This window comes from Carcharhinus amblyrhynchos, chromosome 18 (assembly GCF_965287045.1).
Source record: "Carcharhinus amblyrhynchos chromosome 18, sCarAmb.v2.hapA, whole genome shotgun sequence".
NCBI classification, from domain to species: Eukaryota; Metazoa; Chordata; class Chondrichthyes; order Carcharhiniformes; family Carcharhinidae; genus Carcharhinus; species Carcharhinus amblyrhynchos.
In genome coordinates, this window is record NC_137341.1 from 40,605,670 (window position 1) to 40,632,807 (window position 27,138).

A 27,138-nucleotide genomic window follows, 5' to 3' on the forward strand; every position below is an offset into this window, starting at 1 on the left:
ATTCAGATAAGTTAGAAGAGGAAAAGGGAAACACTATGAGCTCAGTTACGGTCCTGGATCTCCCTACAACACAGGTGGTAGAGACTGACCTATGTTCTTTAGTAGTATGTGGAGATCTGGTGAGCCAGCGAAAATATTCGGTAGAATCCTTACAATTTTATGCTGATGGAAAGTATCCTTGGGGTAAACTCCCTTCCATAATATCCCTTCATCAGAAACATATGCAGCCAAGATCAGAATGCCTAGACAAGAAATGCAATCCCATATATATATAACAATAAAAGGGACCAAATGGACCGAAAAAAATAAGCGGTCCAGTCTTAGATCCTAAGAACCTCTCCCGGTACTCCATAGCTGGTGGACCCTTCTTTACGGGTAACTGGACTAGGGACCAACAATTGCACCAGGCAGTATTTGGAATTAGGGTAAAGGAGGGAGGAAAAGATAGCAAATTGAAATGTTGTTTCCAAATCTATGTAGATAAAAATTTGAAAACACCCGACCGGAATGATAAGGTTCCCCAAAACGACCCAAGGGCAGTAAGAGTGGTAGAAGTAAACAACCTGAAACAAACCCTTGAAATAGAGACTGGGTATGAGGACACCAATGCCTGGGTAGAATGGGTCAAATACACTGTAAAAAGCTTAAATAAAAGCAATTGCTATGCCTGTGCGTCTGGGAGGCCAGTGGCCCAAATAGTACCCTTCCCTCTGGGATGGAAACGTGACAGAAGAGGTATGGAGTGCATGTTAGCCCTGTATCAAGAAAAGGAAGCATGGGGCAACCCGAACTGCACATCCCTGTCCCTGATGTTCCCTCCCGTGGAAGCAAAGAACTTAAAAACTCCCCCTCAGTTTCTCACTACTGTTGTGAATCACACTTCATGTGTGAACCGCCAAGGGGCAGAGTTAACTCATAATATGGGGGAGTTAGAATCATGCTCAGAGGTCAGGAGCATTACAGAGAACGGAATGGGAGGGAACTACTCATCATTGAAAATCCCCAGAGCAGATATATGGTGGTATTGTAGAGGAAGGGTACTGAGGCCAACTCTACCCCCCCAGTGGAAGGGTACATGTGCAATTGTCCAATTGGCTATACCATTTACCCTGGCATTTGAAGGATCCAAAAGGATCAGGAAAAACAAGAGATCAGTGATAGGAACTTCTTTTGATGAAAAGATATATCTAGATCCCATAGGAGTGCCTCGGGGAGTCCCAGATGAATTTAAAGCCCGGAATCAGATTACAGCTGGGTTTGAGTCCTTGTTTTGGTGGGTGACAATAAATAAGAACATAAATTGGATAAATTATATATATTATCACCAACAGAGATTCATTAACTATACCAGGGATGCTGTCAGGGGGTTGGCGGAACAACTAGACGCCACTAGTAGAATGGCGTGGGAAAATAGGATGGCCTTGGATATGATGTTAGCAGAGAAAGGAGGTGTGTGTGTATAATGTTGGGGGGAAAGTGTTGTACCTTTATCCTAAATAATACGGCCCCTGATGGCTCTATAACCCGAGCCTTACGAGGACTAACAACCTTAGCAGAGGAAATAGCAGAAAACTCTGGGGTAAACAACGTATTCACTGACTGGTTGGAGTCCTGGTTTGGAAAATGGAAAGGAATGGTGGTGTCAGTACTAACTTCCTTAATAATAATGGCAGGAATATTGATAACCGTGGGATGTTGCATAATCCCCTGTGTGAGGGGACTGGTCCAATTATTGAAACAACACTAACAAAGAAAATGTCCACGGTAGATCATAGAGTGAGAATGAATTTATTGGAAATGGGAAATGAACTGGATGATGAAATAGATAAAATAGTGGAAAAGATGCTCCAGGAATTTGAAATGTGAAGATGGATGTGTTAACAGCAAGTTAAAAAGAAAAGGGGGGAATTGTGAGCAACAGGTAAAGATGCTGTTAACACATATATCTGTACACCATAGAGAAATAGCTTAAAGTCAGGTAGACTGGATATAGCCAGGCACATTGATAACCCACATTATGGAAACAACTGTGAGTTTAGTCACAAACATAGGGCATAAGATTTGCTGCTGCTAACAGAGCAATAGTTAGGGATAATAAAAAGACTGCCTGTGGTGTAGAAATAACACCAGAGGTGTGGTGTGCAGTGAAGCATACATCACATCTTGAAGGAATGTACGAGGTCCAAGTTACAAAAAGCAAATGGTCTGCAAGATGTGTTGTTTCTACAACTAAGCATAAAAGGGGGAAAAAGGTCACTGAGATAGTCGGGACAGCAGTGATTAAGTTGGCAAAGGATTGATTACCGCCAATCTGAACTGGACATGTAACAGTGTTGGATAAGATGGATGAGTTTGCTAATGCACTCTTGTGATAACAGGAGACATTGTTAGATGGGGAGTAGAGGGGATGGAAACTTGGGGCACCTCGAGCCAATAGGGGAATGACAACACATAGATGGGACAGGGACCACCAATTAGGGGAGAACAACACATTGCAAAGCCATTACAATGCTTGTAAAAAAGTATAAAAATGTGCTGCAAATCGATGCAAGGTGTGCCTATTTTATTGGACACCCGGTCTTGCAAGAACGTTAAATAAAATATCTTGCTCCTTCAGAACTTGATTTGACTAAATTGTTTGACTGTGAGCTGCGTTTCTCACAGTGCAGACTCGATGGGCTGAATGGCATGCCTCTGCAATGTAGGGACTTTATATCAGCTAGCTATGTCTGTTAGTCTTGTACTACATTACCTGAATTTGCTATTTAAAGATCTTAGTTCTACTTGAGCTGAATGTTTGTTTTCTAGGTGGAAAGATCTAATTGTATAAAATGTGATCCCATTGTGCAATTTCCTTTCCATTTCACCCACAGGGGATTCTTGCTTTAAGTTGCAGTTGATGGGAAATTGAACTGGGGACACTCAGATATATGATACTGCGTTCCTTCTCCTTTGCAAACTCCTTGCAGAGGTAAAAGTTAAGCTCACTTGAATGGTGTCTTGATGAGTTTGCTTGAAGAGAAGTGGGTTAGTTATCAACACCTTGATCAAATAGCTGACTCATTCATGCATTCAGGCAATTCTGGCATGCACCCAGACCTGGCCACTTCAAATGGCTGTGTCTGCAGGAATCAGTTGTCACAAGACCCAAAGGCATACTTAAATTATACGCATTGATGGCGAATAGTATCATGATAAAGGATCACTGATAGAAATAAGAGGAAATGTCTTTGTTCACAGAATTCTGAATCTTTGGACTGAACAGGCCAATTCTCGACTTACAGACCCTTGGGCATGCGGCACAGATGATGTAGGGATCCAAAGTGCGGAATTTGCTTCCTTTTTCTTCCTCTGCCACTGCTCTGCCTCATCGTTAAGACTCTGTGATTGAAAGCGTGATGTGGCTTGATGGACAAGTTGGACGGGATTTTCCATCCCCTCCGCAGTGCCTTTTGCAGCCAATGGCTGGAGGTGGGATCTTCCAGTCTTATCGCTGTCAATGGGTTTTCCTGTTGTTCGCACCCTCCACCCCTGGCGAACCTGTAGCAGAAGGGGGATTGCCATCAGCAAGACTGGAAAATCCCACTGGCAAGGATGGCTGTAGAGTTTTGGCCATTGTCATCATTCTGAATGGTTGCAGGAGTAGCTAGTACCTGCTGATGATTAAGCTCAATACTGCTATGCTCCAAGGAGAGATTTACAGCATCTCTGAAGTGTTTTCTTTGTCCTCTCTTGGAACATTGCCACGTGAGAGAGACGACTGAACCTGGCCTGGTAGCATGGGGGAAATAGATTTTCAGCCAATGTGTCCAGTGTCCAGTGGAGTTGATTTTATAAGAAGACCTGGGCCGAAACACATGATCCTGAACAGCCGTCATGGTTGATCCAATAGACAACTGATGATGACAAATCTTTGGAATGTGTCATCAATAGACTTTTGGAATCTAAGGGAATCATAGAGTCATAGAACCGTGCAGTGCAGAAGAGACCCTTCGACCCATCAAGGCCGCACCAACACATTGAGAAACCTGAACTCTCGCCTAATCCCGTTTTCCAGCACTTGGCCCATTGCCCTGAATGCTATGATATGCCAAGTGTTCATCCAGAAACTTTTTAAAGGATGTGAGGCATCCTGCCTCCACCACCTCCCCAGGCAGCGCATTCCAGATCAGGTTGCCCCTCAGTCTTCTCTGCCCCAATGAAAACAAACCAATCCTACCCAACCTCTCTTCATAACTTAGTTCCATGCCAGGCAACATCCTAGTGAATCTCCTCTGCAATCTCCAGTGCATTCACATCCTTCTGATAATGTGGCAACCCAGCACTGGACGCAATACTCCAGCTGTGGCCTCAGTAAAGTTCTACACAACTCCATCATGTTTTCCCTGCTTTGTAATCTATGCCTCGACTGATAAAGACAAGTGTCCCATTCCTCTTTTCTCACCGCCCATCAACAGATGTTGGGATTGGGCGGGGAAGGAAGCTTGAGGTGAAAGCTCAATCACGGTCTTAATGAATGGAGGACAGGCTTGTGGGAATTGCCAGTCTGCTCTTGCTCCTATTCCTTATGTTCTTACTTGAGGAAGAAGACACTGGGAAGAATGGGAGCAGAATGCAAGACATAAATGGAATGGGAGAAGATTCATTTGGAGCACAAAGACAAGAACTTGGGCTTTTAAAGATGTATTATAAATGTAACTACTAATTGCTGAATGGCCTGTTTCTGTGCTGTAGACTCTAAGTAATGTTCTTTTTATTCACTCATGGGACATGGGCCAGCATTTATTGCCCATCCCTGAAGACACTTAATCATCAACTTTTAACCTAAGTTATTATTTATTGTTACAAGTAGGTTTACATTAACACTGCAATGAAATCACTGTAAAAATCCTCTAGTTGCCGCTTTCCGGTGCCTGTTCAGTTACACTGAGGGAGAATTTAGTATGGCCAATGCACCCAACCTGCATGTCTTTGGACTGTGGGAGGAAACTGGAGCACTCAGAGGAAACCCATGCAGACACAGGGAGAATGTGCAGACTCCACACAGGGTAGTAACCCAATCTGGGAATCAAACCTGGTTCCCTGGCGCTGTGAGGTCATGATGTGGGTATGCCGGCGTTGGACTGGCGTAAACACAGTAAAAAGTCTGACAACACCAGGTTTTAATCCAACCGATTTATTTGATAGTAAACGCACAAGCTTTCGGGGTTAGTCCCTTCGTCAGGTGAATGGAGAGTTCTGGCCTGAGACAGAGCATATAAAGCACAGACTGTTTAGAGATTACTGATTAGAATGCGAATCCTTACACCTAACCTGCTGTTCAAGACCTGAAGTGGTTGACAATGTGAGTGGAAGGAGCACTGATCACAAGTTAAAGAGATGTGTATTGTCTCTAGACAGTACAGTAAGTGAGGTTTTGCAAACCCAGGCAAGTCACGGGGGTTACAGATAGTGTGAGGTAGCAGTGCTAACCACTGTGCCTCCATGTCATCCTAGATTGTGGGTCTGGAGTCACATATAGGCCAGAGCAGGTAAGGGTGACAAGCCTCTTTCCCTAAAGAACGTTAGTGAACCAGATGAGTTTTTACCACAATGGTTTCATGGTCATCACTAGAGTTTTAATTCCAGATTCTTACCGAATTCAAATTTCACCATCTGCCATGGTGGGATTTGAGCCCTGGCCTACAGAGCATTACCCTGAGTGTCTGGAATAGTAGTCCCGCGACAATACCAACACATCACTGCCTCCCCTTAAATATAAAATCAAATAATACCAAGGGAGGACATTTGGCCCATTGTTTCTGTGCTAGCTCTTTGAAAGAGTTATACAGTTGGCCCACTTCAGTGGTCCCTCCTCATAGCCCCACATTTTCTTCCTTTTCAAACATATAGTTGGATCCAATTGCCTTTTAAAAGGGAGGATTGAGTGTGTTCTTAACACCTTTTCAGACCGTGCATTCCTGACCATAACCGCTAAAAACGTAACGCATATGCAACTGTGTTGGGCTTTTCAGTGTCTCTCTTCAAGTGGAACCCAGTGATAAAAACAGTTGACCTGAATGGCTGCTTCACAACTAAACAGCAAAACAAAGCCAGTCCATTTGTAAATAGCAGTTTCTAACTGAAAATGATCTCTGTGTATTCACTGCTCAGTGGACGAGGGCTGCTGGTCATTGTGGACTCAGAATTGTCTATGGGATTCTGCACACTTAACTTATCGATAACCTTTGTTGAGTTACTGATTAGAAGAGAATATTTCGTCATGTTTTTGCCTCCTTCCTGCTCCACATCCCCCTCAAGACAACTTGGAATTTTACAACAAAAACAGAAAATGCTGGAAAATCTCAGCAGGTCTGACAGCAACTGTGGAGAGAGAATAGGGCCAATGTTTTGGCTTTATTCCCAAGTATCATCCAGACTAGAAACGTTGGCTCTATTCTTTCCCCACAGATGCTGTCAGACCTGCTGAGATTTTCCAGCATTTTCTGTCCTAGTTTCCAATTCCAGCATCCACAGCATTTTATCTTGGAATTTTGGAACACTTCTTTTGTAGGAAGATGTCCCCAACTGTTTCAGAGGCATCATCAGACACATTTTGACACAAACCCACATAAGGGAATCATACCATGCCGGTGGGTACTTTCCCATCCCACTGCAGTGAATGGAGATTTAGCTGGCCGCCACATTCTCTGACGTGGAAATGCCAGAGTTGGACTGGAGTGGGCGCAGTTAGAAGTCTTACAACACCAGATTAAAATCCAACAGGTTTATTTGGTAGCATGAGCTTTTGGAGCGCTGCCCCTTCATCAGGTGAGTGCTACTCCTTCAAAAATTCACCTGATGAAGGAGCAGCGCTCCGAAAGCTCGTGCTACTGAATAAACCTGTTGGACTTCAACCTGGCATTGCGACACATTTTCTGACCTTGCTGTAGCGGGAGCGTGGCATGAACAGCAGGTAAGATCGTGCCCAAGGTCTTTTCCGGAGAGCATAGGAAGAGTGATCGACCTAGGCTTATTTGGCTGATGGAGGCCATAGAGTGATTGTAGATGGGCTACAGGTGATATACGAGGATGGCGTAAAACAAACAAGCGAGGCATACCGTGCCAGCTCTCCTGGTAAAAGAACTACAAACAGCATGAAACAGCATAGGAAAATATTAGGGTAATGGGTTGTTGTAAGTCCCCCAGTTTGGGAAGCCCTGGAGCAAAGTATTGCCCATATCTGCACATCTAGTCATCTCTTCAAAAAATTCACTTAAATTTGTCAGCCATGGAAATCACTTCGTAATAGTTCTTGACTGTTCTTGGTTAATTCCTGCCTCTCCAAATGCAAATCAATTCTCGGAATTGCTTCCAATAGTTTCCCCACCACTGAGGTTAGACTGACTGGCCTGTAGTTTTCTGGTCCATCCCTTCCTGAGTACCAGGGGTCACCAACTCAGAACATGAGAAAGTAGTAAAAAGTCTGACAACACCAGGTTTAAGTCCAACCGATTTATTTGATAGTACACTCACTAGCTTTCGGGGTTAGTCCCTTCGTCAGGTGAATGGAGAGTCGTGGCCTCAGACAGAGCATATAAAGCACAGACAGTTTACAGATTACTGATTAGAATGCGAATCTTTACACCTAACCTGCTGTTCAAGTCTTAAAGTGGCCGACAATGTGAGTGGAAGGAGCACTGACCACAGGTTAAAGAGATGTGTATTGTCTCCAGACAGTACAGTAAGTGAGGTTTTGCAAACCCAGGCAAGTCACGGGGGCCACAGATAGTGCGACATGAACCCAAGACCCCCGCCGAGACCGTCCTCATGCGTGCGGAACTTGGCCATCAGTCCCCGCCCAGCGACTCCGCGCTGTCGTGTGTCGTGAAGGCCATCCCGGAGAACGCTTACCCGAAGGTCAGAGGCTGAATGCCCGTGACCACTGAAGTGTTGCAAAACCTCACTTACTGTGCTGTCTGGAGACAATACACATCTCTTTAACCTGTGATCAGTGCTCCTTCCACTCACGTTGTCAGGTACTTTAAGACTTGAACAGCAGGTTAGGTGTAAAGCTTCGCATTCTAATCAGTAATCTGTAAACTGTCTGTGCTTTATATGCTCTGTCTGAGGCCAGAACTCTCCATTCACCTGACGAAGGGGCTAACCCCGAAAGCTAGTGAATTTACTATCAAGTAAATCAGTTGGACTTAAACCTGGTGTTGTCAGACTTTTCACTGTGTTTACCCCAGTCCAATGCCGGGATAAAGAGAGCACAGGGGAGGGTGGATTAATAGGATAGGTCTTTCAAAGAGCCCGCATAACAGGGCCAAATGGTCTCCTTCTGTGCTTTATGGTTCTGTGTTAAGCTTACCCCAGTCCAACGCCGGCATATCCACAATGTGAGAAAGGCCATTGAAAGCTGAGAGGAGGGGGATATTTTCATTTGGTGTGAATTAGGACACAGGCAGCAGAGTTTTGCTCGACCTCAAGGTTATGAAGAGTAGGATGTGGAAGACCTGCCCACGTGGGTTGTAATCAAGATATGAATGAACGCTTTATCAGAAGATGATGCAGAGGCAGGGCTGATATTTTAGAGGTGGAAATAGGTGATCTTTGGTGACGATCTGAATATACAGTGGAAAGCTCACAGAACCCTTACAGTACAGAAGGAAGCCACTGGCCCATCAAGCCAAAGATGTGCAGCATAGGTTGACTGGCTATGCTAAATTGCCTCTTAGTGTCTCAGGATGCTTAGATTAGAGGGGTTAACAGGGTAACTAGGTGGGCTTATGGGGATAGGGCCTGGGTTGGATTGCGCAGACTTGATGGACTGAGTAGCTTCCTTTTTCACTGTAGGATTTCTATGATTTCAAAGCGTGCACCCAAAACAATCCCACCCAGTTCCCCTTAACCCCAACTATTTACCTCGCAAATCACCCTAACCTTGGGACACTAAGTGGCAATTTAGCATGGCCAACCCGCACATCTTTCTGACTGGGGGAGGAAACCCCATGCAGACACAGGGAGAATGTGCAAACTCCACACAGGCAGTCGCCTGAGGCCAGAATTGAACCCGGGTCCCTGGCACTGTAAGGCAGCAGTGCTAACCACTGTGTCACCGTGCCGCCCATCTTGGGGATCAAATTTGCAAACAATCTGGTTCAGCTTCAGGAAGATGAACAGAATCAGTAGCTACAGAGCAGATTTTGCGTCAGAGACAGAGACAATCAGTTCAGCATTTCCTCTAAATGTTACTTAATTGTTGGTGTGGGGCCAATAATAACAATTTCCTACGAAACCAAGCCTATAGGGAAAATCCAGGCTGCTAATAGCATTGAAAATTGAACCTCTGACAAACAAATTTCCATTACTGACAGACATGGCATCAGCGTGGGAGGATATCACCAATTATTGGCATCCGTCTATTTGTGAAGGATCAATGGAAAATGGCTTCAAGAACTTTGAGGTCAGATGAAATCATTTTTCTTCCTCTGGCTAAAGAAGCTGGTTCTGGAAAGGCAAAGTTTGATACACCCAAAGCTGTCCTTTGCCAATGATGCGGGATGATCTCTGCTGACACCGAGGGTGGGATTTTCCAGCCACACTCGCCCCATGACTGGAAAATTCTGCCCAAGGGCAATGGACCTTTGCATAGTCTACCCGCTGCCACCTGCCACGATTCCCATGGTGGGCGGGACAGAAAAATTCCACCCTTTGCTTGCAAGGCTGGCATCTGCTTTGCAGCTTCTGAAGTCTCACGTCACGATAGTGACAAACCCCTGCCCACAGCTGGCATCGTCAAATGCATCTATCAGCAGCTAGAGTTTCCCACTAGTCATGATAGAGATTGAGGCATTTGATGTCCCTTTTGACAGCATCCTTGAATCTGTGCTTGAGGTGTCTTACTGAACTTCGGACACAGGCTAACTGCCTATACTGAAGATAGGCATGCAGGTACAGCAGGCAGTAAAGAAGGCAAGTGGTATATTGGCCTTCATAGTGAGAGGATTCGAGTACAGGAGTAGGGATGTCTTGATGCAATTGTACAGGGCCTTGGTGAGGCTACACTTGGAATGCATGTACAGTTTTGGTCTCCTTAACTGAGAAAGAATGTTCTTGCTATAGAGGGAGTGCAGCAAAGGTTTACCCGACTAATTCCTGGGATGATGGGACTGATGTATGAGGAGAGTTTGAGTCAGTTAGGATTATAGGCGGTTTGGAAGAATGAGGAAGTATTAGGCGGTTTGGAAGAATGAGGAGGGGAATCTCATAGAAACCAAGAAAATTCTGACAGGATTAGGCATGGTAGATACAGGAAGAATGTTCCAGGTGCTGGGGAAGTCCAGAACCAAAGGTCACAGTCTGAGGATTCAGGATAGGACATTTAGGATTGATATGAGAAATTCTTCACCCAGAGAGCGATAAGCCTGTGGAATTCATTACCGCAGAAAGCAGTTGAGGCCAAGACAATGTTTGTTTTCAAGAAGGAGTTAGATATAGTCTTGGTGCTAAAGAGATCAAAGGATATTTTGGGAGAAAGCAGAAACAGATGACTGAGTTGGATGATCAGCCAGGATCATAATGATTGGGGTGGAGCAGGCCTGAAGAGGTGAATGTTTCTATGTTTCTATTCTTTTCACAAAATATTTATTATGCGTGGCACAGTGGTTAGCACTACAGCCTCACAGCGCCAGGGGCCTGGGTTCGATTCTGGCTTGGATCACTCTCTATGCAGTCTGCACATTCTCCCCTGTGTGGGTTGCCTCCGGGTGAACAAAGAACAAAGAAAATTACAGCACAGGAACAGGCCCTTCGGCCCTCCAAACCTGCACTGACCATGCTGCCTGACTTAACTAAAAACCCCTACCCTCCCAGGGACCATATCCCTCTATTCCCATCCTATTCATCCACTTGTCAAGACACCCCTTAAAAGTCACTGCCGTATCCACAACTCCCCCGACAACGAGTTGCAGGCACCCACTACTCTCTGTGTAAAAAATCTGCCTCGTACATCTTCTTTAAACCTTGCCCATCAGACCTTATGCCTACACCCCCTAGTAATTGATTCTTCCACCCTGGGAAAAAGCTTCTGACTATCCATTCTGTCCAAGCCTCTCATTATCTTGTAGACTTCTATCAGGTCGCCCCTCTATCTCCGTCGCTGCAGTGAGAACAAACCAAGTTCCTCCAACCTTTCTTCATAGCTGATGCCCTCCATACCAGGCAACATCCTGGTAAATCTTTTTTGTACCCTCTCCAAAGCCTCCACACCCTTCTGGCAGTGTGGCAACCATAATTGAACACTATATTCCAAGTGCGACCTAACTAAGGTTCTGTAAAGCGGCCACATGACTTGCCAATTTTTAAACTCAATACCCTGGATGATGAAGGCAAGCATGCCATATGCCTTCTTGACTACCTTCTCCACCTGGATTGCCACATTCAGTGGCCTGTATACCTGTACATCCAGATCCCTTTGCCTATCAATACTCCTAAGGGTTTTGCCATTTACTGTATATTTCCTATCCGTACGAGACCTTCCAAATGTATTACCTCACATTTGTCCGGATTAAACTCTATCTGCCATCTCTGTGCCCAAGTCTCCAACTGATCTGTATCCTGTTGTATCCTCCCTCAGTTCTCATCGCTATCCGCAAATCCACCAACCTTTGTGTTGTCTGCAAACTTATTAATCAATTTGATTGAGCGTTTTGAAGGGTGGCACAGTGGTTAGCACTGCAGCCTCATAGCACCAGGGACCCGGGTTCAATTCTGGCTTGGGTAACTCTCTATGCAGAATCTGCACATTCTCCCTGTGTCTGTGCGGGTTGCTCCGGTTTCCTCCTACAGCCTGAAAGGCATGCTGGTTAAGTGCATTGGCCATGCTAAATTCTCCCTCGGTGTACTCAAGGAGGTGCCAGAGTGCAACTGCACTGCCCTCATCTATCAAGAAGGTAGTCTTCATGGACTTTAGCAAGGCCTTTGACAAGGTACTACATAGTAGTTTGTTGCATAAGGTTAAATCTCATGGGATTCAGGGTGAGGTAGCTACATGAATACAAAACTGGCTTGAAGACAGAATCCAGAGGGTGGTTGTAGAGGGTTGTTTTTCAAATTGGAGACCTGTGATCAGCAATGTGCCTCAGGGATCAGTGCTAGTTCACTATTATTTGTCATTTACGTTAATCATTTGGGTGAGGATATAAGAGGCATGGTTAGTAAGTTTGCAGATGACACCACGATTGGTGGCATTGTGGAGGGTAAAGAAGGTTATCTCGGATTGCAACGGGATCTTGATCAATTGGGCCAGTGGACTAACAAATGGCAGATAAAGTTTAATTTAGGTAAATGCAAGTGATGCATTTTGGTAGCTTGAACCAGGGTAGGACTTACTCAGTTAATGGTAGGGCACTGGGGAGAATTACAGAACCAAGAAATCTCGGGGTTTAGGTTTATAGCTCCTTGAAGGTAGAGTCACAGATGGACAGAGTGGTGAAGATATTATTAAAACTTGAAAGAGTGCAGAAAAGATTTATTGGGATGCTACCAGGACTTGATGGTTTGAGTTTCACACTCCTGGCCGACTAAATCCCCCTTCAGCAGAGTCAACTCATGATTTAAATGGCCAGCTGCTTCCCTGAACGGCACACGCGTGAACCCCAGCCCAAATCCCCACCCACCTCCCCGAAAATGGAACATGCCCTGTTTGGGTACAGGAGTTAGAATTTCCACTATGGTGGACAGCCTTGTGGTGAAAACCTAAGCCTTACTTTCAATTCTCAGTTTTATTAATTGAGTTTAAATTCCATCAACTACCACAGTGGGACTTACAGCCAATGTCCCAGAACATTAGGCTGGATTACAAGTCTGGGGACACTACACCACCAACTCTCCAATTTTATTGGTTGTGAAGTGCTTTGAGATGTTGTGAAGTCATGGATGGTGCTGGAAAAATCCTGATCTTCTGTTTCTGCTTCCAGCCTGCGATGTTCAAAGCTGGTTTCATTGTGATTAGCACAAAGAAAGATTTAAGAGGAACACATAAAATTTAAGTTTATTTCTTAGTGTCACAAGTAGGTTTACATTAACACGGCAATGAAGTTACTGGGTGGAATGTTCTCATCCTGCTTGCCACGGGAATCATAGCGAGTGGGAATGACCATGCAAAGGTCCATTGACCTCCGGCAGGATTTTCCAGTACTGGGGTGAGCATAGCCGGAATATCCCAGCCATTGTGTAAATCTGTTAGTTGCCACACTCTGGCGCCTGTTCGGATACACTGAGGGAGAATGTTCAATGCACCTCATCAACGTGTCTTTCGGACTGTGGGAGGAAACCAGAACACCCGGAGGAAACCCACACAGACAGAGGGAGCGTGCAGGCTCCGCACAGACAGTGACTCAAGGAGGCGGAATCGAACCTGAGTCCCTGGCTCCGTGAGGCAGCAGTGCTAACCACTGTGTGACCGTGCAGCCCTTTCTGATCAATTAGCACAGGCCGTTGTAAGAATGGGTTGTGGCCAGAGGGAGTCCAATCTGTGCAGATCTGGCACGTTGATCGGAATTCGAGCAATGTCGACAGTCGGTGTGTTAGTGAACAGCTGAGAAGACCGCCGCTGAGAGATCCTATGGATTAGCACATGACCCATTCCTCCCTGCAATCTGTAGTCAACAGCAACCCAGAGCGACCAAATACAGACTGGGTGATCGCTTTGCTGAGCACATTCGGTCTGTGTGCAATCAGAACCCTGACCTTTTAGTTACTTGCTATTTTAACACACGATCCTGCTCCCATGCCCATCTGCCTGTCCTTGGCCTGTTGTAATGTTCCAGTGAAGCTGACTTGGTTCCAACCCAGACTTACTCTGACAATCACTTCTCACTGATCTTAAGGGCTGAATGGATGATTAAATTGGGCAATTAAGTTATGACTTAACATAAGTGTTGTAACATAAAACTGCAGCTGAACAAAGACCACGGGATGTCTGATCGATGGTAGTCATGATGTGGAGATGCCGGCATTGGACTGACGAAGGGACAGCCTGTCCCAAAAGCTTGTGGCTTTTGCTACAAATAAACCTGTTTGGACTTTAAGCTGGTGTTGTGGGATTTCTTTATGTCTGATCGAAGCAGTAGAAAATGCTCGTTGGTGTTGTGCTTTTCTAACATTAGGGGCAAGGCACCTTGTCTCTGCACAGTCGAGGGAGTTTTATTCTTGTGGCCACCTATCTCAAACATGGGAGTGCTTAATGCTAACATTGACTGTCATGGGAGGTGCTCTGTTTTCTAACATTGCTTGTTTAAGTTGGTGCAAACATGCACCATTAAGTTACAGTAATTCAATGAATGCTAGCTTAAACCTGATAACCTTTCACACGAACCTGCAGAAGCATGCTCCTGTTTTGATTTTCTCTCTCAAAAAGAGGCGCTTCCGTTTTGCTGACACTAAGCATAGTTTGTTGCTCCCTCCCTGTTAGTCAGGTCTCATTTATTCTCTTCATCAGAGATGTGGGATGTATATTGGCAGAGTTTAACAAAGAAGGTGGCAGGGATAAAGAGGGCACAGGGGAAGGTGGATTAATAGGATAGGTCTTTCAAAGAGCCCACATAACAGGGCCAAATGGTCTCCTTCTGTGCTTTATGATTCTGTGTTAAGCTTGAAAAAGCTGCTTTCAATTTCAAAGGGCAACATATCCTGAGAACAGGTCATTGTTTCAGTGTTCTGCACTTCCACCATGTATTTTTGGGCTCCACAAGTGCCTGTGTATCATTGTCAGAGGTTGTCATTGCAAGGTTTGACAAGTAAGAGGCATCAAATGGACTCCCTGGCAAACCATAGAATCCCTCCAGTGCAGAAAGAGGCCATCCAGCCTATTGAGTCTGCGCCTATTCTCTGAAGGGGCATTCCTCCATCCTTCACATGGCTAATCCACCTAATCTACACATCTTTGGACACTAAAGGGCAATTTAGCATGGTCAATCCACCTAACCGACACATTTGCACACTAAGGGGCAAGTTGGCTTGGTCAGTCCACCCAACCTGCACACCTTTGGACTCTGAGAGGCAATTTTAGCACAGCTAATCCACCTAATCTGCACACCTTTGGAGTATGGAAGGAAAGTGGTGCAGCCAGAGGAAACGCATACAGACACGTGGAGAACATGCAAACTCCACACAGACAGTCACCCAAGGCTGGAATTGAACCCCGGTCATAGAGGTTTACAGCATGGAAACAGGCCCTTCGGCCCAACTTGTCCCTGCCACCTTTTTTTTAAACTCCTAAACTAATCCCAATTGCCTGCATTTGGCCCATATCCCTCTATACTCATCATACCCATGTAACTATCTAAATGCTTTTTAAAAGATAAAATTGTACCGACCTCTACTACAACCTCTGGCAGCTTGTTCCGGACACTCAGCACTCTCTGTCTGAAAAAACTGTCCCTCTGGACACTTTTGTTTCTCTCTCCTCTCACCTTAAACATGTGCCCTCTAGTTTTAGACTCCCCTACCTTTGAGAAAGATATTGACTATCTACCTTGTCTATGCCCCTCATTATTTTATAGACCTCTATAAGGTCACCCCTCAACCTCCTACACTCCAGAGAAAAAAGTCCCAGTCTATTCAGCCTCTCATTATATCTCAATCCATCAAGTCCTGGTAGGATGCTAGTAAATCTTTTCTGCACTCTTTCTAGTTTAATAATATCCTTTCTATAATAGGGTGACCAGAATTGCTCACAGTATTCCAAGTGTGGCCTTACCAATGTCTTGTACAAGTTTAACAAGACAACCCAACTCCTGTATTCAATGTTCTGACTGATGAAACCAAGCATGCCGAATGCCTTCTTCACCACTCTGTCCACCTCCACCTTCAAGGAGCTGTGAACATGTACCCCTAGATCTCTTTGTTCTGTAACTCTCCCCCGTGCCCTACCATTAACTGAGTAAGTCCTGCCCTGGTTCAATCTACCAAAATGCGTCACCTCGCATTTGTCTAAATTAAACTCCATCTGCCATTCGTCAGCTCGCTGGCCTAATTCATAGAGATCATAGATCATAAAACCCTACAGTGCAGAAAGTGGCCCTTCGGCCCATCGACTCTGCACCAAACACAATTCCACCCATGCCCTTCGCACATATCCCTACATATTATACCCACTAGTCCCTTTAACCTGGACACTAAGGGGCAATTTCTTAGCATGGCCAACCAACCTAACCCGCACATCTTTGGACTGTTGATCAAGATCCTGTTGCAATTGGAGATAACTTCCTTCACTGTCCACTATGCCACCAATCTTGGTGTCATCTGTAAACTTACGAACCATGCCCCCAGGACCCCTGGCACCCTGAGACAACAATGCTAATCACTGTGCCACCGTGCTGCCCATTTCCAAACACCCATCTGTTCCAGTTTAGTAATTGCATTATCAATATCAGAGATAGTAAATACAGTTCAGTTTTTCATTCAGACTCAAAACATTCTTAAATCCTTCCTCCTCCAAAAAACAGACATGCATTTACATAGCACCTTTCATGTCCTAAGACCTAATTCTAACCCAAAGGGGTTTAACACCAATGAAGCAATTTGGAAGTGTGTTCAATGTTCAGTGTTGCATTGTAATTGGACACAGATTGCCTACTGAGTAGTTTTTTTTATCTCACATGAGGACATGTTAATGTTGATTATTTTCCCCCTTGTGTAGGTTATATTCATAAATCTAAACTTTGCATCTTAACTTCGTGAGCCCTCAGTGACGTATTTACCTTACAGGTCTCTAGCTTGCAATACGAAGGAAGCTGTGGCTGGGACTAATCCGCTTGTTTAAGTGGAAGTGAATGATGTGGGATGATATGAGTGAATGACAGTCAGCACGGTGGAGCAGTGGTTATCACTGCTGTCTCACAGCTCCAGGGACCTGGGTTTGATTTCCGACTTGAGTCACTGTCTGTGTGGAGTTTGCACATTCTCCCCATGTCTGTGTGGGTTTCCTCTGGGTGCTCCAGTTTCCTCCCACAGTCCAAAGATGTGCGGGTTAGGTGGATTGGCCATGCTAAATTGCCCCTTAGTGTCCTAGGATGCATAATTTAGAGGGATTAGTGGGGTTAATATGTAGGGTTATGGGGATAGGGCCTAGGTGAGATTGTTATTGGTGCAGACTCAGTGGGCTGAATGGCCTCCTTCTGCACTGTAGAGATTCTATAATTCTATGACTGACATCCTTACATTTCATTCCTTTCTGTTCTGATTTCAGGAGGCCTGGCTGCAGTTATATACACAGACACTCTACAAACAGTTGTCATGATTATCGGAACTGTGATATTAACCATTGCAGGTACTACTGCCAAACTGCTTACGTAACTCATGACGGAGTGACTGGAAGTCTTGTTGAGCAAAAGTGGGTGGATGCTTATATTGGCTGATCCCCTGAAAACAGCAAATATTAAAGACAGCGTCAGGAGACAACTGACACCATTGTATCACCTCCCTTACAGTGTGTATGTGTGTGTGTGTGTGTGTGTGTATGTGTTTCTATATCCATATGTGTGTGTGTGTATATGTATGTTCCTAAATGTGTGTGTGCTTGTTCCTATGTGTGTGTATTTTCCTATGTCTGTGTGTGTGTATGTCCTAACGCCTGTGTATGCAAGTTTCTATGTCTGTGTGTATCTATGCCCGTGTATGTGTGACAATGTGAATGCGTGCGTGTTCCTCAGGTGTGTATGTTTCTATGTGTGTGTGTGCGTGTGCGTGTGTGTGTGCATGTCCATGTGTGTGTGTGTATATGTTTCTGTGTGTGTGTGTGTGTGTGTGTGTGTATGTGTGTGTGTGTGTACACATATGTGCATGAAAATGGTATTGAGTTACATGACCTGTGATTTAGCTGAATGGCAAAACAGGCTTCAGGGGTCAAATGAAGGATGCTAAAGATGAAACTGAGTGAGAGTCAGACACAGAAGACTTAAAATAAAATGCCGCCTTGCAGAACATTGAACAAAGCTGAAAGGAAGTTGAATTGCATAACCAGCATAGTAGAATATAAGTGAGGTAGTAATCTAACCGTTCAATGCTCTAGTTAGACCTCACTTTTTGCCAAGAAGCAAAAGAGACATTCAAACACTGAAGGCAGTGCAGAAAAGAGACACAAGGCTGATCATTCATAGCAGAATTCTGGATTATGAAGAGTCTTAAAGTCATACAGCACAGAAACAGGCCCTTTGGCCCATCATGTCCATGTTGACCATCAAATACCAATCTACACAAATCCCATTTACCAGCACTTGGTCCATAACCTACTATGCCTTGGTGATTTAAGTGCTCGCCCAGATGCCTCTTAAATGTTGCAAGAGTAACTGCCTCTTCCACCCTCTCAGGTAGCACGTTCCATATTTCCACCCCTCTGGGTGAAAAGATGCTTCTTCAGATCCTACACCACTTACTTCTCACTTTAACCCTAAGGCCTCTGGTCTTAGACATCTGGTCTTAGTCCAACGCCGGCATACCCACATCTTAGACATCTCTGCCATGGGAGAAAAGAATCTTACGATCTACCCTTTCTCTGTGTCTCATAATTTTGTACATCTCTATCAGTTTTCCTCTCAGCTTCCTCTGCTCCAGGGAAAACAATCCTAGTTTATCCAGTCTCTCCAGATGGCTGAAACTTTCCATCCCAGGTAACATCCTGGTGTATCTCCTCTGCACCGTGTGCAATCACGTCCTTCTGATAGTGTGGTGATCAGAACCGCACACAATATTCCATCTGTGGCCTCACCAATGTTTTATAAATTTGTAATAAGACCTTGCTCCTATATTCCATGTCCTGGTTAGTAAAGGCAAGCATTCCATATCCCTTTCTTCACTATACTATCTACCAGTGTTGCTGCAGGAATGACTAGAGGAATTTGGGTTTTTCAGCAGAGAAACGGAGGAATCTGGTTGTCCTTGCACACAAACTACAGAAGATTAATATATTGATGCAACACTCGATTAGGAAGACAAATGGGTATGGTCATTTTTATTCTGAGGCAGTTGCAGTTACAGAATGAAGCAGTCTTGCTGGAATTGCACAGGGCATTAGTGAGACCAGACCTGTGTATAGTTTTGGCCACTGGACCTAAGGGAGAACATACTTACCTTAGAAGAGTTGCAGCAGAGGTGCACTGGACTGATTCCTGGAATGATAAGGCTTTCCAATCAGGAGTGATTTTTAAAAAAAATTCATGTGTGGGACATGGGTGTCGCTGGCTCGCCAACATTTGTTGCCCATCCTTAATTGCCCTTGAGAAGGTGGTGGTAATTGTGTAGAGTGGGTCTGTTATGGAGTTTAGAAGAATGAGAGATGATCTTAAAGGGCATTTGCTGAGAGAACTCCACAAGAGGACACAGGTTTAAGGTGCTGAGGAGGTGATGTCGGGGTAAATTTTTCATTCCGAGGGTAGTGGGCGCATGGGATCGGCTGCCGGCAGTGGTGGTGGAGGCAGGTTCGATAGGGTCTTTTAAGGGACTTCTGGATGAGTACATGGGACTTAGGATCAAGGGTTATAGGTAAGCCTAGTAGGTAGAAATATTTTCAGTGCAACTTGTGGGCCGAAGGGCCTGTTTGTGCTGTAGTTTTTTTCTATGTTCTATTTCTAACTAAGTCTAGAACTAAGGATCATACTCTCGGGATAAGGGGGCCAGCCATATTTATGAGGAGAAATGTCTTCACTCAAAATGACTGTCAACATTTGGAATGATCAGTCGGTAGAATACACATGTAGGTAGAGTAGTGAAGGCAATTTTCCAAGGCTGCTCTGACGGAAACCTGTGACTTCTACCATCTAGAAGAACAAGAGCAAAAGATACTTGGAAACATCATCACTTGTATGTTTCCTCCAAATCACACACCACCCTGACTTGGAATGATATCACCCACCATTCCTTCAGTGTATAAGAGTTCCCTCCTCAGCAGTGCCTGTGGGTATATCTACATCACATGGACTGTAGTAATTCAAGCTTGTAATTCACCGCCACCTTTTCAAGAGCAATTAGGGATGGGCGCGCCACACAAACAATGCTCACATCTTGTAAACAATATTTTAAAAAATGGAATAGTTTGAGAAACAATAAGATACATTAGGGTGGCACAATGATTAACTCTGCTGCCTCAAGGACCTGGGTTCGATTCCGGCCTTGGGTCCCTGTTTGTATGAAGTTTTGCACATTCTCCCCGTGTCTGTATGGGTTTCCTCTAGGTGCTCTGGTTTTCTCCCACACTCCAAAGATATGCCAAATTGCCCTGTGGTATCCAAATATACATAGGTTCAGAGGATTATTGGGGTAAATATGTGGGGTTACGGGGATAGGGTCTGGATAAGATGCTCTGTCGGAGAGTTGGTGCAGACCTGATGGGCTGAACAGCCTCCTTCTGCACTGTAGGGATTTTATACTGCAAATAACGGACATAAGCTTCTCTCTGGATGCATGACTGAAGTCTTTCCCACCGATTAAATGGTGGTACGGTGGTTAGCATTGCGGCCTCACAGCGCCAAGGACCCAGGTTCGATTCCCGGGTTGGGTCACTGTTTATGCGGAGTTTGCACATCCCTCCATGTCTGTGTGGGTTTCCCCTGGGTGTTCCGGTTTCCTCCCCCAGTCTGAAGAACGTGCTGGTGAGGTGCATTGACTCAAATAGGCGACTGGGGGGAATTTCACAGTAGCTTCACTGCAGTCTTAATGCAGGCTTTACTTGTGACCAATAAATAAACTTAAAAATAACTTTTGTTCAAATGGAGATATTTAAAGGAAAGAAGAGATAAATCTTCAGGAAGTGGCTGCAAGAAGTTATAATGGAACAATGCAAACATTTTCATTTCAGGCCCTACAGAAGGTTTATAAGTTGGAGTTCCCAAATCCATGGTGACTGGAGTTTGACCCATTTTTGCCAATCACCAGGCTGGATGCTGGCTCGACCATTCCATAGCATCCTGGCCAAAACAAATATGAGGCAGATTGGCACAATTCAATGGAGTTGAATGGATAATGTACCATTACTACCATGGGATGGCACAGTGGTTAGCACTGCTGCCTCACAACTCCCGGGACCTGGGCTCGAGTCCGGACTTGGGTCACTGTCTGTGTGGAATTTGCACGTTCTCCTGGTGTCTGTGTGGGTGCTCTGGTTTTCTCCCGCACTCCAAAGATGTATGGGTTAGGTGGATTGGCCATGCTAAATTGACCCTTAGTGTCAGGGGGATTATTTAGGGTAAATACATGGGATTATGGGGATAGGGCATGGGTGTGATTGTGGTCGGTGCAGACTTGATGGGCTGAATGGCCTCCTTCTGCACTGTAGGATTCTATTATTCTACCAATGGTTCGCCAATGAATGCATCTGAGCCCAGCATTAACAGGAAATGACATGATCAGAGGATGCCATTGGGAACATTATGTTCAATGTTGGCTGCCAAACCTCAGGAAAGGTGCAAAAGCGTAAAATGAACCTAGCAGCATCTGTGTTTCAAATCTGTTTGACTCTTCTTCAGAGCTCAGGAAAGATACAGTGGGGAACACTATCGCATTGCCCACCATGGAAGTGGGGCAGGCGCGGGGCCGACAACAGAAATCTCTGTTGACGTTGGGCGAGAGTTTCTGGTCTTGCCCGAGCGAAGCTGTAAAATCCTGCCCTCACTGCCTTTTGGAAGGAGTACAAGTTCAGATACATCCACGAGGGCTGAAAGAGTTTACTTGTGAGACCAGATTGCATTAACTGGGTTTGAAACCCCTCAACATTCAATGGTGTAACCATCACTGAATCCCCCACCGTCAACATCCTTGGGGTTACCATTGACCAGAAACTCAATTGGACACATCACATGAACACAGCGGCTACAAGAGCAAGTCAGAGGCTAGGAATACTGCAGCGAGTAACTCACCTCCTAACTCCCCAAAGCCTATGCACCATCTATAAGGCACGATTCAGGAGTGTGATGGAATATTTTTTACTTGCCTGGATGGGTGTAACTCGAACAATACTCATGAAGTTTGACACCATCCAGGACAACGCGGCCTGCTTGATTAACACCGCATCCACAAACATCCAGTCCCTCCACCACCAATGTTCAGTTGCAGCAGTGTGTACTATCTACAAAATGCATTGCAGAAATTTACCAAAAATCCTTAGACGGCACCTTGCAAACCAACAACCACTTCCATCTAGAAGGACAAGGGCATTAGATACATGGCAACACCACCATCAGCAAGTTCCCCTCCAAGTCACTCACCATCCTGACTTAAGTAAAGTTAAAGTTCATTTATTAGTCACAAGTGGGCTTACATTAACACTGCAATGAAGTTACAATGAAAATCCCCTGGTTGCTACACTCTAGCACCTGTTTGGGTAGACTGAGGGAGAACTTAGCACGGCCAATGCACCTAGCCTGCATGTCTTTTGGACAGTGGAGGAAACTGAAGCTCCTGGATAAACCCAAGCAGACACAGGGAGAACATGCAGACTCCACACAGACAGTGATTCAAGCCAGGAATCAAACCCGGTTCCCTGGCGCTGTGGGGCAGCAGTGCTAACCACTGTAACTACCCTGAAAGGTAACACTGTTCCTGTGCAGTCGCTAGATCAAAATCCTGGAATTCCCTCCCAAACAGCATTGTGGGTCAACCTGTAGCATGTGGACTGCAGCGATTCAAGAAGGCAACTCTCCACCACCTTCTCAAGGGCAATTAGGGATGGGTAATAAATGCTGGGCAGCTAACGATGTTCATACTCCACAATTGAATAACAAAAAAATTCACCACGATACAGAAACCTGAAGGTTATTTAATTGAGATATTTTAAAATGAAAGCGATTCAGTATGGTGCACACAGATTAGGTCAGGACAGTCGTGTAAAGTACAACCAATACTCAGAGTGAAATCAGGAAGCACTTTTTCACACTCAAAAGAATAATAGAAATATAAAACTTCCAAGACAAAGATTAATAGATCTTTTTCATTAAAAAAAGGGTCTTAAGTGACATAGAACATAGCTGGAACCTGAGGACCAGGTTAGCCATGATGTAATTGAATGGTGGAGCAGGCTAGACAGGCTGAACAGTGAATACTTGACGTGATAAACGTAAGGTAGGATAGTAAAGGCAATTTGCCAAGGCGCCTCCGTCAGCACCTACTAAACCAATGACCGCTATCACACAGAAGAACAAGGGGAGAAGGCATATGGGACCTCCATCACCTACAAGCTTCCTTCTAAGTCCTGAGAAAACAGTTCCACCACGGTTTCCGAAATGCGACTCATTGCTGAGTAGTTTACTGACTTCTCCCAATACAGCAGCTGGAACTATATCGCTGTTCCGTCACTGTCCGTGATCTCCCTTGCTAACAGCACTATAGGTGCGCCTTTATCACATGGATGATACGTGGTGGCTCAACATCACCTGAAGAGCAATTAGAGGCAGGGGACATTTTGTCTTGAATTTTACCACTTCGCCCGCCCCAGAATCCGGGCAGGCGAGGCTTGTAGAACAGCATTCTCCATTGGCCTCAGGCCGGAACTCACGAGCATCAGCGGGTGAGGTCATAAAATACCAGCCTTCTAGAAGGTGGAAGGCGGGGTTGGTGTGGGGTGGCGGGGGTGTGGAGGGAAGCAGAGGGCTGAGTAAGGAAGGAGTTGGATAGAATCATAAAATCTTACATTGAAGAAGGAGGCTATTCGGCCCATCAAGTCTGCATCAATCACAATCCCACCCAGGTCCTAGCCCCATGACCCCATGCATTTATTCTAGCTAGTCCCCCTGACAGTAAGGGACAATTTGGCAAGGCCAATCCACCTAACACGCGCATCTTTTGGACTGTGGGAGGAAACTGGAGCACCCAGAGGAAACCCGCGCAGACATGGGGAGAACGTGCAAACTCCACACAGACAGTGAGCCAAGCCGGGAACTGAACCCAGGTCCCTGGCGCTGTGAGGCAGCAGTGCTAACCACTGTGCCACCGTGCAGCCTCCAAACATCTGAAAACAACATTTTTCTCAATGTATTTATTTAAACACTATTAGGGTTTTCACGGAGTTAAGAAGACGAGAAGTGCGAAATCAGAGATAAAAGTGCAAAGACTTTTCAGCCAACCTGTTTTTTTTTGTGGATTAAACTTTCGAATGAAGAGGCGGGAGTTTCTGGTCTCACTCGCCCTCAAACCGGAAAATCCCCGCCCACGGTCAACGGACCTTTCCATGGGCTGCCCTGCCCCTCGCCCACTACAATTTCCGTGGTGGGCAAAGGGAGTAAATTCGTTCTTAGAAGTCAGATAGATAGTCCATTCAACTCACCCACATATCATTTTGAAAGGAGAGAAAGTTTATTGCACGTTAGTATCCCCTAGTACAAGATACAGAACTCAGGTGGCCACTGCACCAAACCCTGAAATAAATCCATAGCTTCCAGAGATAAAGTAGGTAAACTCAAATAATAATTTTAGCAGCTGTACCATACTGATAGTTTTTAATTCATTAAAAAAATCTATTATTTACATCACTCCTGTAGCTTTCAATAAGATCGGAGGATACCACAACCTGGAAAGTGTATACCTAAAGGCAGTTCCATCAAAGATTATCCCAAATACAACATGCCATCTCCCCAGGGCAGATGCCATGCATTTGTTCAGAGACCCGGTAACTGGAGACCTCCCATGGACAGGCATGATCTTTGGACTGAGCATACTTGCAACATGGTATTGGTGCACAGATCAGGTAATGTAAACATATTCCACTATACATTCATCTTTTTCTCTCTTATATACAGTATATTTCCATACTTTATTTTATTTATTTTCTTTATTTTAAATACTTGAATGTCTTGAATTTCACAGCTTTAGTTGTTTAGTCCCGAGATTGTTTGCTCAGGTCACTGTGCTTAGGTGGATCACTCGTTCGCCACTTTTTGGGATGGAGTCCAAGCACGTACAATTCTGCTGGCTAACGATTTGTTCTTTAAGCTCTTGTGCATTGCCAGCTTGGAGAACGTCAGTCCCAAAGGAGTGGTTGTGCCATGCGAAGAAAAGTCGGAATCCGAGGAGACCCCGCTGCAGTTACTGTACGTTTTGGAGTTGGCCAAAGCCGGCCTTGCCATGTGGTCCTCCGGCTTTTCGTGGAATTTTGACGCCGCCAGGTGCGACGTGCTCTTCTGGTAACTCGTGTGCGGCATCCACGAGCCTGGGAGGCCGGGGGGTTTGGTCATCAGTCTTCTGCTTTTGTTCAGATCGGGGCTTCTGGAAGCGCTGTGGAGGGGGTGAGAACTCCATGTGTCCACGTTTGATCTGAGAGTGGAGGATGGCACCTTTGTGGGAAGTGCGTATCTGTTCCTCTGTGACAAAGAAATAGAAAATTGAATGGGTTAATGGATGGTCTGAAAGGCAAAGTTGCTGAGAACACTACTGTTCATCTGGCTTTACATTTATTTTGAACGCACTGTTGCACTGATGTGGAAAAAGGTGGTTCGGTAACTGTGTACTTAAGCTTGTTTTCTTAGATACGCCTATAAGACAAATGAAGTTGTTACATGAGTAATCAAGTTCCAGCATTAATACGTATAGAACAATATGAATTTTGTGTTAACTTTATTCCTGTCACTCAAAATGTGCCCCGTTGTCATTTCTTCTGAAAGTGAAAGCTTGCTAAACAAAGCCACATCACCACTGCCATTTTGGTCAGAGCAGAATCTTTGTTATTGTTTAACCACCTGCTTGGGGAGGGGAGAGAGGGATGATGGGGTGGTGCCCAGCGCAGATTTCCCAGAATGCTCTTGGGGATAGGTTGCACAGACTGGGTTTGTATTCTATAGGATATATATATATTTTTTATTCATTCACGGAACATGGGTGTCGCTGGCCGGCCAGCATTTAATGCCCAATCCTAGTTACCCAAGGGCAGATATGAGTCAACCACATTACCGTGGCTCTGGAGTCACATGTAGGCCAGACTGGGTAAGGACGGCCGATTTCCTTCCCTAAAGGGCACTAGTGAACCCGTGAGTTTTTGCGACAATAGTTTCATGGTCATCAATAGGTTCTTAATTCCAGATATTTTTTAATGAATTCAAATTCCACCATCTGCTGTGGCGGGATTCGAGTCCAGGTCCCCAGTACATTAGCTGAGTTTCCTGTTTTAATAGCTGAGCGATAATACCATTAGGCCATCGCCTTCCCTATATAAGATTTGGAGCTGCTTTAACACCCGATGTTTAAGGTGATCAAAACTATTCGACGGGCAGGTTCCCTCTGATAGGCGCGCCCAGAAAAAGTGACGTCGCTTTAAAATTAGATCCAGGCTGCTCGGGGAGGAAGTCATGAAGCACTACCAAAAAGTAGTCAAAATGTGGAAATCCCTGCCCGCAAAATACCGTTGGGGTTGAAGTTTCAATTGAAGGGTTCAAAATGGAGATTAATCATTTTCATTAGTAAGAGTATTAAGGAACATGGAACCAGGACAGGTAGGTTCACTTGTGGATGAGCCTTGAACTTAGTTGAATGGCAGAACAAGCTCAGTAGTGTCCTTTAGAGAAGGAAATCTGCTGTCCTTACCCAGTCTGGCCTCCTCCCAATCAATGCAATCAATTAATCAATGGAAAATGCTTCTGATTTCCCAGGTTATTGTGCAACGGTCGCTATCCGCAAAGAATCTGAGCCATGCAAAGGGTGGCTCCATACTGGCGAGCTATCTCAAAATGCTGCCCATGATTTTCATTATAATGCCAGGGATGATCAGCCGTGCCCTCTATCCAGGTAACAGAGCTCTAACTATCATTGTGCATGACACGAGTTTGTTCGAGCCTTTTCCAAAAGCAGTTGTGGCAGTGTCTTTGTAATATTCACATCTGTGCGTATAACATAACATTTCATCTCAGGTCACATCTCATGGAATAGAAGACATCATCACTCATAAAGAACAAAAAAAACATAGGCCGGGATTTTCCAACCCCACCCCACGCCTGCCCAACTGTCCCCACACCGTGTGTCATGATTTGCGTTGGCAAAGCCGGCTCATCATTGGCTGTCAGCAGAATATTCCAGTCCTGCCAAAAGATCACACCAGCAAAAAGGGCTGGGAAGCCTTTTTGATTTGATTTACTGTCACGTATTACTATACAGCGAAAAGTATTGTTTCTCGCACGC

At 45.0% G+C, this 27,138-nt stretch overlaps 2 protein-coding genes across 3 annotated transcripts in view; one reads left to right on the forward strand and one right to left on the reverse strand.

Moving 5' to 3' along the window:
- The window catches only part of LOC145355062 (sodium/mannose cotransporter SLC5A10-like), a 153,837-nt gene that overhangs the window by 48,545 nt on the left and 78,154 nt on the right, over nucleotides 1-27,138 (forward strand). For both annotated transcript variants that reach the window (XM_080206883.1, XM_080206884.1), the window contains exons 7-9: nucleotides 17,237-17,317; nucleotides 24,513-24,718; nucleotides 26,613-26,748. In XM_080206883.1, coding sequence (XP_080063009.1) covers nucleotides 17,237-17,317; nucleotides 24,513-24,718; nucleotides 26,613-26,748 — 423 coding nt within the window. The remainder of the gene's footprint in view (nucleotides 1-17,236; nucleotides 17,318-24,512; nucleotides 24,719-26,612; nucleotides 26,749-27,138) is intronic.
- The window catches only part of LOC145355061 (uncharacterized), a 32,191-nt gene continuing 29,828 nt past the window's right edge, over nucleotides 24,776-27,138 (reverse strand). Inside the window, exon 5 of the mRNA XM_080206882.1 lies at nucleotides 24,776-25,331. Within this exon, the coding sequence (XP_080063008.1) occupies nucleotides 24,891-25,331 (441 nt within the window). The 3' untranslated portion in view covers nucleotides 24,776-24,890. The remainder of the gene's footprint in view (nucleotides 25,332-27,138) is intronic.